The sequence below is a fragment of the Oncorhynchus mykiss genome, chromosome 25 (genome assembly GCF_057628025.1).
Source record: "Oncorhynchus mykiss isolate SJ-2025 chromosome 25, ASM5762802v1, whole genome shotgun sequence".
Taxonomy (NCBI): Eukaryota; Metazoa; Chordata; class Actinopteri; order Salmoniformes; family Salmonidae; genus Oncorhynchus; species Oncorhynchus mykiss.
This window is the reverse complement of record NC_143046.1, coordinates 21,897,767-21,912,060: the sequence shown is the minus strand read 5'-3', so window position 1 is coordinate 21,912,060 and position 14,294 is coordinate 21,897,767. Positions and strand designations below refer to the sequence as shown.

The 14,294-nt window shown below is 43.0% G+C and overlaps 1 protein-coding gene across 4 annotated transcripts in view; it reads right to left on the bottom strand.

The window, feature by feature from the left end:
- LOC110504767 (X-linked interleukin-1 receptor accessory protein-like 2) overlaps positions 1-14,294 on the bottom strand; it is a 457,839-nt gene that overhangs the window by 32,723 nt on the left and 410,822 nt on the right. For all 4 annotated transcript variants that reach the window (XM_090219380.1, XM_021583579.3, XM_090219381.1 and 1 more), the window contains one exon: positions 8,282-8,427. In XM_090219380.1, the coding sequence (XP_090075506.1) occupies positions 8,282-8,427 (146 nt within the window). The remainder of the gene's footprint in view (positions 1-8,281; positions 8,428-14,294) is intronic.

Genomic DNA, 14,294 nt, shown 5'->3' with positions numbered 1-14,294 from the left:
TGCATGGCAAAGAGGGACTTTGCAATTAATTGCAATTCATCTGATCGCTATTCATAACATTCTGGAGTATTTGCAAATTTCCATCATACAAACTGAGGCAGCAGACTTTGTGAATGTATAAGAAGACAAAATATAGTCATTACAAGCAGTGTAGTTAAGCCAAAAATATATATTGAGTGGAGTACAGCACAGAGTAGCAGCAGATCGTCAACCCAGATATGAAGTGGGACTAGACCATTTATCCAGTATTGGCTGCCATATTTTCTAAAACATTGGACTTCTATTGAAGGTATTATATCAAATCCTTTCCATATGTATTACATTCCCTAAATCCCATAACCACATTTCAAAGGTAGGTACATTCTCCAGTTTCCAAAATTGCAATATGAGCCTTTTGGCTAATAAAGTACAAAGAGAGACATCCTTCCCCTCCTGGTTATTCCCATCAACTGTATCAAACGGAGTGATCAATGGGTCTGGGGCTATAACTCTATCGAAGGCTTTAGATAAGTAATCAAAAATGAGAGCCCAGTAAGCATGTAACTTAGGACATGTCCAAAATAAGTGGGTCAACGTCCCCTCATCCTGCTTGCACCTCTCACACAGTGGTGAGGTGTCCGGGAATATTTTATGCAGTTTTACTTTTGAGTAACGTAACCTGTGTATCACCTTAAACTGAACAAGGTTGTGTCTGGCATTCACTGAACGGTAGGTTTATATTCCTGAGAGCTTTCTGAACCAAGTTCTTGTTCCCAAGCCCTTTTAATAGTGTCTGTGGATACGTCTATGTGGGCCTGTAGCACATCATACAGTCTAGAGACTGACCCTTTTGAATGGGGTTTGACAAGGATCAAGCTATCTAATGTAGGACTATTTCTCTTAATGCCATACCGTGGGATATGTGTCCTTAAGAAATTCCTGATTTGGAGGTGTCTGAAAAAATGTGTTGTTGGCATGTTATACTTACCCTGTAATTGTTGAAATGAAGCTAACTGACCGTCAATGTATAAGTCACCAATTGTTGTGAGCCCCTTCTCCCTCCACTGTGAAAACACCATATTATCCAATGCAGCGTGAAAAGCATGATTCAAGCAAATCAATGTATACAGTAGGTATGTTAAGAAAATACCTAATCTGTTTCCAGATCCTAAGAGTATGACAAATGACTGGATTAGAGTCATAAATGTATCACATGTAATACATGTATCACTAGCCACTTTAAACTATGCCACTTTGTTTACATACTCATCTCATTTGTACATACTGTACTCGATACCATCTACTGTATCTTGCCTATGCTGCTCTGTACCATCACTCATTCATATATCCTTATGTACATATTCTTTATCCCCTTACACTGTGTACAAGACAGTAGTTTTGGAATTGTTAGTTAGATTACTTGTTGGTTATTACTGCATTGTCGGAACTAGAAGCACAAGCATTTCGCTACACTCGCATTAACATCTGCTAACCATGTGTATGTGACAAATAAAATTTGATTTGATTTGATTTGATTTAAATGGCTTTTTTTCACATATGTTGGACTATTACCAAGTGCAGGGAGAGAGGAACGTTGACAAGAGGCATGTTTAATCAAAAGCCATGAAGGCATATCATTCTGTCGCATCCCAGGTAAACTTTCCCTCCAGAAGACTTTATGTTCAGATTAGCAGCCCAATAATACAGTTTAAAGTGAGGAAGGCCAAATCCCCCCTCTATCTTGTACTTGCATGAATGCTTCTTTGAAATTCTGGCTTCCTCGTTAAGAGTAGCAAGGGGTTCCACGGCTATAGCGAAGACAGCAGGCGAAATAGGGTACCCTTGTCGGCAGCCCTTGAACAGGCAGAATGACTGCGACATTTCCTGATTGGTTACCACGGACGCCATTGGGTGTGCATAAATAATTCTTATCCAATTAATATATTCCTTTCCAAACCCGAAATGCTCCAGAACCGACATCACATACTTCCACTCAATCTGATCAAACGCCTTCTCTGCATCAAGAGCTATTACCACTGCCTCAACTTTATGATCATGATACATTACGTTGAAAAGGCGTCTCAAATTGTAGTATATACTGTATGTCGGCCCGGGATAAAACCTGTCTGGTCAGGGTGTATGATGTCAGAAATATATTTTTTCAATCGGTTTGCCAATATCTTTGTCAACATTTTATTTTCTATGGGGAGTAATGACACAGGGCGATAAGACAACATCTCCATGGATTCTCTATATTTTTTCAAAATTTGTGCTATTGTAGCCTCATACAGTGTTTGCGGGAGTTTGGCATTTTCTTTGGAAGGTTTAAATATTCGCAACATAAGTGGAGCTAGACTGGTGCAGTACTTCTTATAGAATGCTATTACATATCCATCGGGCCCAGGGGCCTTGCTGTTTGGAAATTGTACTATCGCTGTGTTAATTACCTCCAAAGTTATCCCAGCATCGAGTGCAGCAGCTGCCCCCCGTCTAGTTTAGGAATTTCACATTCAGTGAGAAAACGTTCCATAGTTTGTGGATCAGTAGCATCGCATTTCGATCGATATAGCTCTGAGTAAAACTGCACAAAGCATTTATTAATATCCTGTGGTTCTGTTACTATTGTACCCTTCTTGTCTTTTATTTTGTGAATAGCTCTAGATGCCTGTACATGCCTTAGCTGTCTTGCAAATAATTGATGTGGTTTGTCACTCAGTTCAAAATAACTTTGTTGCGTTCTAGCAAGTAAAGAGCCCACCTGTTTCGAAAGGATGGTATTGTATTCATATTTCAACTTTGTGATCTTCTCAAGGACTGCATTCGAGGAATTCATCCTAAAAACATTATCCTGTTATCCTAACTCTCTTTTAATTTCTCTCAGCCTAGTATTAGTGTGTTTCTTCCTCTCTGATGTATAAGAAATAATGTAACCTCTAATCACAGCCTTTAGAGATCCCAAAGGGTGGAGTCGTCAACATCCCGGTGTCGTTACCTCCGAGGAAAAGGGCAATCTGCGCCTTCAAATACTGACAAAAAGTCTCATCTTTCAAAAAGTATGCGTCTAAGCGCCACGGTCGTCGACCTGTAGACACATTGTCGAGTTTCAGCACCATGGACAGAGGAGAGTGGTCCGTAATTAGAATAGGGTGATAGGTAACAGACGCAGCTGCTGAAATTTGTTTGGAGTCCAACAAAAAAATTGTAAATTCTGGAATATGATTTATGAACTGCCGAAAAGAAAGAATAATCCCTATCTGCTGGGTGCGTCAATCTCCAAATATCGACAATGTTGAGGTTTGTCATCAATGTATTTAGACAGACACTGACATTTGATTGTTGAAGTGACCTTGATAGCTGTTTATCTAAAAGAGTATCTAACGTAGAGTTAAAGTCACCTCCAACAATAACACTAGTATCCGAGATATTTGGTATGGCCTTAAATACCCTTTGAAAAAATGATGGATCATCGAAGTTGGGTCCACATAAATTGACAAAGGTTATTGGTTTCGAATTCAGTGTACCAGCCACAATAATATACCGACCATTAGGATCTGAAATCGAGGATGAGTAAACAAAAGGAATGTTTTTCCTTATCAGGATTGCTACTCCTAACATCTCACTCATAACATCTCACTCATCATATAAGTCCCTATTTCTGATCTTCTGATCGAAAAGACATTGACAGGAAATTCAAACGCATCCCTGGCCTGTATTTGGCCATTTAGCCGGTTGACACAGCCGTTCTGTATCCTCAGCCAGGGAGCTTGCTTGACAAGAAAAGATCGGTCTCTTTTGGGTTGTCAAACGTACATGTTGATCCCTCGACTGTCACCTTAAACCGGGTTGGGAAGAGGAATCCATCTCGGATGTTGGCCGCCCTGCATTTCTTGCGTAACTCATCATACTCTTTCCGCTGGTTCCTCACCTCCAAAGTAAGATCTGGGTAGAAAGACACCCTAGCTCCATTGTAGTTAATGGGGAACTTTGACTAGCCAGCTTGAGGATGAGATCCCTGGTCTGGGTATAGTGCAGCCGTGCGATGAATGGCCTTGGTGGCGCGCACTTGGCCAGCTTCGTTGCCTGTGATCTGTGTGCTCGGTTGATCAGGATGGCCGTTTTGAAGTGTTCACTCCCCAGCAATGCCGGTATCAGCTCCGAGACAAATTCAGTGGGTTTCCCTTTCTCAGTGTCCTCCTGGATCCCACATATTTGGATGTTCTGGCGTCGAGCATTTCCAATTGGACTTTTGTTGTCATTTTGGAACGTTGTGCACTGTTTCTCTATGTCCTTTAGCCTGGCCTCGTTGATCGACTGTTATCTTGCTTAGTGAGTTTATAGCAGTCACTAGGTCCCCACAGAGTAAGTTCTGTGGGGAACTCTTGGGAGCTAGCATCTTCAGCTAACTCCTCGTGGGTCGGCAATGTTGAAATTGGTTCGATGTCTATCTCATTCAAATCATATTGTTTAGCGCCCCCTTTTTCGGGTGCCTTTTCCCTTTGTCATATTGCCAGACAATGTTTGAGAGAGGTTAAGATAAATATGAATTTGTTTAAAACTCTAGCAAAGCACGTCTACTCCATAGCACGCTCTATATCAATTTCGAGTCTCATAGCAAAGGGTCTGAATACTTGTGTAAATAATACTTTATTTTTAATACATTTGCAAAAAAAAATGTGGGGCATTGTGTGTATATTGATGAGTAAAAAAAAGATGTAATACATTTTACAATAAGGCTGTAGCGTAAAAAATGTGGAAAAAGTCAAGGAGTCTGAATACTTTCAGAATGCACTGTATGTGTTGGGTTCTGATGGGGTATGAGAGTTGAACTAAGTTCATGAGGCATTCAAGGGTTTTTCCTTTATTTTTACTATTTTTAATTTGTGGAATTTCTTTCCTTCTTAACGAGCCAACCAGTTGTGTTGTGATAAGGTAGGAGAGTATACAGAAGATAGCCCTATTTGGTAAAAGACCAAGTCCATGTTATGGCAAGTACAGCTCAAATAAGCAAAGGGAAACGACAGTTCATCATTACTTTAAGCCATGAAGGACAGTCAATATGAACCATTTCAAGAACTTTGAAAGTTTCTTCAAGTGCAGTCGCAAAAACCATCAAGCGCTATGATGAAACTGGCTCTCATGAGGACCACCACAGGAATGGAAGACCCAGAGTTTCCTCTGCTGCGGAGGATAAGTTCATTAGAGTTAACTGCCAGACACATCTCAACATCAACTGTTCAGAGGAGACTGTGTGAATCAGGCCTTCATGGTCGAATTGCTGCAACGAAACCACTACTAAAGGATTGATTAAAGGACATTGATAATAATAAGAGACGTGCTTGGTCCAAGAAACACAAGCAATGGACATTAGACCGGTGGAAATCTGTCCTTCGGTCTGGAGTCTTTTCATTCCAACCGCCATGGTTTTGTGAGACGCAGTGTGGGTGAACGGATGATATCTTGTATTTCCCGCTGTAAAGCATGGAGGAGGAGGTGTTATGGTGTGGGGGTGCTTTGCTGGTGACACTGTCTGTGATTTATTTAGAATTCAAGGCACACTTAACCAGCATGGCTACCACAGCATTCTGCAGCGATACACCATCCCATCTGGTTTGGGCTTAGTGGGACTATTACTTGTTTTTCAGCAGGACAATGACCCAACACACCTCTAGGCTGTGTAAGGGCTATTTTACCAAAAAAGAGAATGATGGAGTGCTGTATCAGATTACCTGGCCTCCACAATCCCCCGACCAAATTGTGATGGTTTGGGAGGAGTCAGACCACAGAGTGAAGGAAAAGCAGCCAACAAGTGCTCAGTATATGTAGGAAATCCTTCAAGACTGTTGGAAAAGCATTCCAGGTGAAGCTGGTTGAGAGAATGCCAAGAGTGTGCAAAGCTGTCATCAAGGCAAAGGGTGGCTACTTGAGGAATGTCAAATATAAAATATATTTTGTTTTGTTTTACTTTTTTGGTTACGACATGGTACCATATGTGTTATTTCATAGTTTTGATGTCTTCACTATTATTCTACAATATAGAATATATATATATATATATATATATATATATATATTTTTTTAAACCTTGAATGAGTAGGTGTTCTAAATATTTTGACCGGTACTGTATATCGTTAATTTCTAAGTCCAAAAATGGATGTAGCAACAGGCAGTGACCTTCACACAGCAGAACTATGTCGCCATTTGAGCGTGATCAATTAACCTGCCCCTCGAAAAATGTATTATGTCCACGGTTCTGTGAATGTCCTGCAAAATCTTTCCCTTGTCCCACATTTGGGCTTTTTGGATACTACTGCAACATGTTAACACCATCTTTTCAGATAACATTATTTCAACCCCACAAAGTAAGATTTTCACAGTTGGAGTTTCTTATATCTGAAACTGCAAATTAGACTTTCACTTTCACAAGTAGAATTGCAAGTTCACACATATGAAACTGCAACTTTGATTTTCGCATGTGAACATTTTTCAACCACTCCAGAAATGTCTTGTTAACAAACTATAGTTTTGGAAAGTCGGTTAGGACATCTACTTTGTGACACAAGTAATTTGTCCAACAATTGTTTACAAACAGATTATTTCTCTGTATCACCCAGTGGGTCAGAAGTTTACATACACTAAGTTGACTGTGCCTTTAAACAGCTTGGAAAATTCCAGAAAATTATGTCATGGCTTTAGAAGCTTCTGGTAGGCTAATTGACATCATTTGAGGTTGGATTGGAGGTGTACCTGTGGATGTATTTCAAGGACTACTTTCAAACTCAGTACCTCTTTGCTTGACATCATTGGAAAATCAAAAGAAATCAGCCAAGACCTCAAAATTCTTTTTTGAGACCTCCACAAGTCTGGTTCATCCTTGGGAGCAATTTCCAAATGCCTGAAGGTACAACGTTCAACTGTACAAACAATATTACGCAAGTATAAACACCATGGGACCACACAGCCGTCATACCGCTCAGGAAGGAGATGCATTCTGTCTCCTAGAAATGAATGTACTTTGGTGTGAAAAGTGCAAATCAATCCCAGAACAACAGCAAAGGACCTTGTGAAGATGCTGGAGGAAACATGTACAAAAGTATCTATATCCACAGTAAAACGAGTCCTATATCGACATAACCTGAAAGGCCGCTCAACAAGGAAGAAGCCACTGCTCCAAAACCAGCATAAAAAAGACAGGCTATGGTTTGCAACTGCACATGGGGACAAAGATCGTACTTTCTGGAGAAATGTCCAGTTCTATTTTTGATGAACAAAAATAGAACTGTTTGGCGATAATGACCATTGTTATGTTTGGAGGAAAAGGGGGGAGGCTTGCAAGCCGAAGAACACAATTTCAACCGTGAAGCATGGTCGCAATCTTTATTTAACTAGGCAAGTCAGTTAAGAACAAATTCTTATTTACAATGACAGCCTAGGAACAGTGGGTGTGCCTGTTCAGGGGCAGAACGACAGATTTGTACCTTGTCAGCTCGGGGGTTTGAACTTGCAACCTTCCGGTTACTAGTCCAACGCTCTAACCACTAGGCTACCCTGCCGGGTGGGTCTTCCAAATGGGTCTTCCAAATGGACAATGACCCCAAGCATGCTTCCAAAGGTGTGGCAAAATGACTTAACAACAACAAAGTCAAGGTATTGGAGTGGCCATCACAAAGCCCTGACCTCAATCCAATAGAAAATGTGTGGGCAGAACTGAAAAAGCTTGTGTGAGAAAGGAGTCCTACAAACCTGTCTCAGTTACACCAGCTCTGTCAGGAGGAATGGGCCAAAATTCACCCAACTTATTGTGGGAAGCTTCTAGAAGGCTACCTGAAGCATTTGACCCAAGTTAAACAATTTAAAAGGCAATGCTACCAAATACTAATTGAGTGTATGTAAACTTTTGACCCACTGGGAATGTGATGAAATAAATAAAAGCTGAAATAAATAATTCTCTCTACTATTATTCTGACATTTCACATTCTTAAAATAAAGTCGTGATCCTACCTGACCTACGACAGGGAATTTTTACAAGGATTAAATGTCAGGAATTGTGAAAAACTGAGTTTAATGTATTTGGCTAAAGCTAAGCTGTATGTAAATTTCCGACTTCAACTGTAGCATGACACAGAGTATTAGACAAGTGAAGAATTGGGGTTCTAATTGGTCAGTGCCCAAGTCGGCAAAGGGTATTATGCCATGACGCCGCACCCCTCCCAAGGGAGACATTACCCATAAATCTGTCTGCCTAAAGTGTTACTGTCACAGCAGTATTATCAGCAGACAGCAGTGGTGTTGAGGCCTGGCCTACCTCTTTTCTGCAGGATGGCGCTGCCGCTCCTCCGTCCAATGTGGTTCTCCACATAGCAGGTGTAGTTTCCCAGGTCCGTCTCCTCCACCGCGTCGAAGGTTAAGGACAGCTCCACCTCCTTTTCCCCCAAGTGTTCCTTCAGCACCCTGTGTAGAAGAAGAGGAGGAGGAGGGAGGAGAGAGAAGAACCTCAGGGGAGGTAACATAGCTTAGAGTATACAGGTCACCACTGAGGTACATAGTGAGGGGGTGGAGATACACCTCATATAGTGGTCTGTTTTCAGAGACAGGCCCTGGTTTCACAATGCAGCTAACAAGAGTTCAGCGCAGAGGTCATACTCGTCAGGCAGAGATTCTTTCCCCATTACAGTGGAGCTGGAGATCAAACACACACACACACACACACACACACAGGGAGGGGGGAGGGAGACATTGCGGCATCCACACCTGTACATCCACATTAGGAAGGATAATTGTCACACCCTGACCATAGTTTGATTTGTATGTTCTATGTTTTGTTTGGTCAGGGTGTGATCTGAGTGGGCATTCTATGTTGGATGTCTTGTTTGTATGTTCTATGTTTTGTTTGGTCAGGGTGTGATCTGAGTGGGCATTCTATGTTGGATGTCTAGTTTGTATGTTCTATGTTTTGTTTGGTCAGGGTGTGATCTGAGTGGGCATTCTATGTTGGATGTCTTGTTGTCTGTTTCTGTGTTTGGGCCTGATATGGTTCTCAATCAGAGGCAGGTTCTGGTCATTGTCTCTGATTGGGAGCCATATTTGTTTTGTGTTGGGTTTTGTGGGTGATTGTTCCTGTCTTTGTGTTTGTTACACAGGATAGGGCTGTTTTCGGTTTTTCACGGTTCTTGTTTTTGTATATTGTTCTATTGTCATCTTTATTAAAGATGTATCAAAATAACCACGCTGCGTTTTGGTCCGCCTCTCCTTCAACAGAAGAAAGCCGTGACAGAATCACCCACCACAACAGGACCAAGCTGCGTGGTGACAGGCAGCGGAAGCAGGAGCAGCGCAACAAGGAATGGACATGGGATGATGTATTGGACGGCAAGGGTTGCTACACATGGGAGGAGATCCTGGCGGGAAAGGATCGCCTTCCATGGGAACAGGTGGAGGCTGCTAGGAGAGCAGAGGCAGCCGGAGAGAGGAGCCGGCGATATGAGGGAACACGGCTGGCAAGGAAGCCCGAGAGGCAGCCCCAAAAATGTCTTGGGGGGCGGCACACTGGAAGTATGACGAAGCCAGGTAGGAGACCTGCGCCAACTTCCTGTGCTTACTGGAGGGCGAGAGAGACCGGGCAGGCACCGTGTTATGCGGTGGAGCGCACGGTGTCCCCAGTGCGGGTGCATAGCCCGGTGCGGTACATACCAGCTCCGCGTATTGGCCGAGCTAGAGTGGGCATCGAGCCAAGTGCCCTGAGGCCAGCTCTACGCATCTGGTCTCCAGTGCGTCTCCTTGGGCCGGCTTACATGGCACCAGCCTTGCGCACGGTGTCCCCGGTTCGCCTGCATAGCCCAGTGCGGGCTATTCCACCTTGCCGCACTGGCAGGGCGACCAGGAGCATTCAACCAGGTAAGGTTGGGCAGGCTCGGTGCTCAAGAGCTCCAGTGCGCCTGCACAGTCCGGTCTATCCGGTACCACCTCCACTCATCAACCCTCCGGTGGCAGCTCCCCGCACTCGCCCTGAGGTGTGTGTCCTCGGCCCAGTACCACCAGTGCCGGCACCACGCACCAGGCCTACAGTGCGCCTCGCCTGTCCACATTAGGAAGGATAATGATGTACCTCTACATTGGGAAGGATAATGATGTACCTCCACATTAGGAAGGATAATGATGTACTAAAATGTCAGCCATCCCCTCCGGCTCCATTCTAAATGTTAGTAAGGATAATGCTGTACATCCACGCCAGGAAGGATAATGCAGCACATCCACATCAGGAAGGATAATGCTGTACCTCCACACAAGGGAAGGATAATGCTGTACATCCACACCGGGAAGGATAATGCTGTACATCCACGTTAGGAAGGATAATGCTGTACCTCCACGCTAGGAAGGAGGACGCAGTTCTAGAGGTGAGAGGAAGGCGTAATACATCATTAGTGGCTCGGCTGGAAGAAAACAAAACCAGCGCAGAGGCGTGAAAACTCTCCCCCACAAGAGCACTTCAAAACCTCCAAATGAAAATAAAGAGCAGGTCTTTGCAGTGCCACTGAGAAGGACTGATGTGATGTGGCGATTTGTGATAGAGGTCATTCTGAATGATGAGCTACTTGCTAAAATTCCCCATCAGAAGAGAATATTCATAGTCAGGCACACGCATATGTTCACTTGGACCATCACAAACACACACAGACAGACACACATACACGCCCACAAACACACAATATGCACACAGTCCATTTCTCTCTTCCTCTTTCTTTCTCTCCAGCTCTTTCTCCCTCTCAATTTCAATTTTTAATTTAAGGGCTTTATTGGCATATGTTGACATTGCCAAATCAAGTGAAGTAGATAATAAACAATAAAAATTAACAGTAAACATTACACTCACGTAAGTTCCAAAAGAATAAAGACATTTCAAATGTCATATTATATCTATATACAGTGTTGTAACGACGTGCAAATAGTTAAAGTACAAAAGGGAAAATAAAAAAACAAATATGGAAAGAGGAGGAAGGGAAGTGCTACTAAGGTACACAATAGTATATTTTGGTAGATAGAAGGTGCTCTTTGGTAAAAGGGGTAATATTGGTCAACAAAAAGAAAGGAGGACCAAGGCACTCTTCATATAATTGATTAAAATGCCTTTATTAGTACGGCATGTTCAATAGAAACAAAGTTTTTTTTAAACCAACGCGTTTCGGCTGCATGGCCTTTGTCAGGGAGTACAAAAAAAGGAGTACACGGTCCTCTTTTAAACAGCTTATCAATTAGCCCTAATTGGAAGAGGGAGTGGTTACACAATTGATTGGACACACCTAGTAAGCAATACTATACACATTGAAATACTGTAGCTATGTTATCATAAAAATACAACTAGAAGTATCAGAACACTAAAAGGTAGTTCTAACCTTAAATATGACTGGGAGAAGTGTCAAGAATAAGAAAGCTAAATATTCCACAGTCCACTAGTCCACTAGAACACAGCAAAACATGAACAACAACAGTCTAACCATAGCTGAGGGCAATAGAGCAAAATGTCCACTAGATGACAGCAAATGGACCTATCACGACCCTACAGGAAGGGTGAGAAATCCATATCTTCATTTAAACCAGGGTATTTAGTGGCCTGTAGTTTGTAAATTCAAAAACTTTCCTTTTGGTTTAACTGTTTAAGACGGTCCACTTTTCTAATAGAGGCCGGAATATGACCAATACCCATAGCTTGTAGGGAGGCAGGGTTGCCATGGTGTAGGGACTTGTAGTGCCTTGCCATGGTGTAGGGACTTGTAGTGCCTTGCCATGGTGTAGGGACTTGTAGTGCCTTGCCATGGTGTAGGGACTTGTAGTGCCTTGCCATGGTGTAGGGACTTGTAGTGTCTTGCCATGGTGTAGGGACTTGTAGTGCCTTGCCATGGTGTATGGACTTGTAGTGCCTTGCCATGGGGTAGGGACTTGTAGTGCCTTGCCATGGTGTAGGGACTTGTAGTGCCTTGCCATGGTGTAGGGACTTGTAGTGCCTTGCCATGGTGTTAGGACTTGTAGTGCCTTGCCATGGTGTAGTCTTCATTGCCTACCCGTATGGCGTACTTGTGTTCCGCTAAGCTGTCTTGAAGGCGGTCTTGAAGCCATAAGCTCTAAGAGATGTCCTACCCTAAATGACAAATTAGTCCACAGTTATCTTGTCTTGATCACAAACCCAAGGGTTCTTTTAAATGTAACCATTGCAACCATTGCAGTAATATTGTACAGAAGAAGTATTTTGTTGACACAGCTTCCAAAAGGGAGTATTACGTCAAGCATTTCATTAACTGCAAAACCACTCATGTCATCTATAGATTGTAATGTCCACAGTGCAAGGTGTTCTACATTGGAAGGACAAAGAGATGCCTTCAAGACCGCATAGCGGAACACAAGTACGCCATATGGGTAGGCAATGAAGACTACCCCATGGCAAGGCACTACAAGTCCCTACCCCATGGCAAGGCACTACAAGTCCCTACACCATGGCAAGGCACTACAAGTCCCTACACCATGGCAAGACACTACAAGTCCCTACACCATGGCAAGGCACTACAAGTCCCTACCCCATGGCAAGTCCCTACCCCATGGCAAGGCACTACAAGTCCCTACACCATGGCAAGGCACTACAAGTCCCTACCCCATGGCAAGGCACTACAAGTCCCTACACCATGGCAAGGCACTACAAGTCCTTACACCATGGCAAGGCACTACAAGTCCCTACACCATGGCAAGGCACTACAAGTCCCTACACCATGGCAAGGCACTACAAGTCCCTACACCATGGCAAGACACTACAAGTCCCTACCCCATGGCAAGGCACTACAAGTCCCTACACCATGGCAAGGCACTACAAGTCCCTACACCATGGCAAGGCACTACAAGTCCCTACCCCATGGCAAGGCACTACAAGTCCCTACACCATGGCAAGGCACTACAAGTCCCTACACCATGGCAAGGCACTACAAGTCCCTACACCATGGCAAGACACTACAAGTCCCTACACCATGGCAAGGCACTACAAGTCCCTACACCATGGCAAGGCACTACAAGTCCCTACACCATGGCAACCCTGCCTCCCTACAAGCTATGGGTATTGATCATATTCCGGCCTCTATTAGAAAAGTGGACCGTCTTAAACAGTTAAACCAAAGGGAAAGTTTTGGGATTTACAAACTACAGGCCACTAAATACCCTGGTTTAGATGAAGATATGGATTTCTCACCCTTCCTGTAGGGTCGTGATGTCCTCTAGCTCTATTGCCCTCAGCTATGGTTAGACTGTTGTTGTTCATGTTTTGCTGTGTTCTAGTGTACTATGGAATATATTGCTTTCTTATTCTTGACACTTCTCCCTGTCATATTTAAGGTTAGAACTACCTTTTAGTGTTCTGATACTTCTAGCTTGGGGTTGTATTTTTATGATAACATAGCTACAGTATTTCAATGTGTATAGTATTGCTTACTAGGTGTGTCCAATCAATTGTGTAACCACTCCCTCTTCCAATTAGGGCTAATTGATAAGCTGTTTAAAAGAGGACCGTGTACTCCTTTTTTTGTACTCCCTGACAAAGGCCATGCAGCCGAAACGCGTTGGTTTAAAAAAAACTTTGTTTCTATTGAACATGCCGTACTAATAAAGGCATTTTAATTAATTATATGAAGAGTGCCTTGGTCCTCCTTTCTTTTTGAAAAACATAAATATGGGTTGTATTTACAATGGTGTTTGTTCTTCACTGGTTGCCCTTTTCTTGTGGCAACAGGTCACAAATCTTGCTGCTGTGATGACACACTGTGGTATTTCACCCAGTAGATATGGGAGTTGATCAATATTGGATTTGTTTTTGAATTCTTTGTGGATCTGTGTAATCTGAGGGAAATGTGTGTCTCTAATATGGTCATACATTGGGCAGGAGGTTAGGAAGTGCAGCTCAGTTTCCACCTCATTTTGCAGGCATTGTGCACACAGCCTGTCTTCTCTTGAGAGCCAGATCTGCCTCTCTCTCAGATTGCATTAGTCCACCAGGAGCATTGAGAGAAACTGGGTCAGAGTGTCTTACTGCACTAACCTGACCTAGACTTCTTTGTATGAAATCTCAGACATATTTCTACTGAAAACTGGCACCTCCTTTGTTCATAGGGTTATTAGAGCCTCTTAAATAAGTAGCCTTTTCCCCTCTCCCTTCTTAGTCATCATTCTTGGCTGTTCACCAATTGTGCAGAAAGAAAATTCCAGTCTGCCTGTGAACAAATAACTCCTCTCTGCTCTGTACAGTATCTCTATATCTCCGCCTCTAGCCATTCATGTGATAATATCTG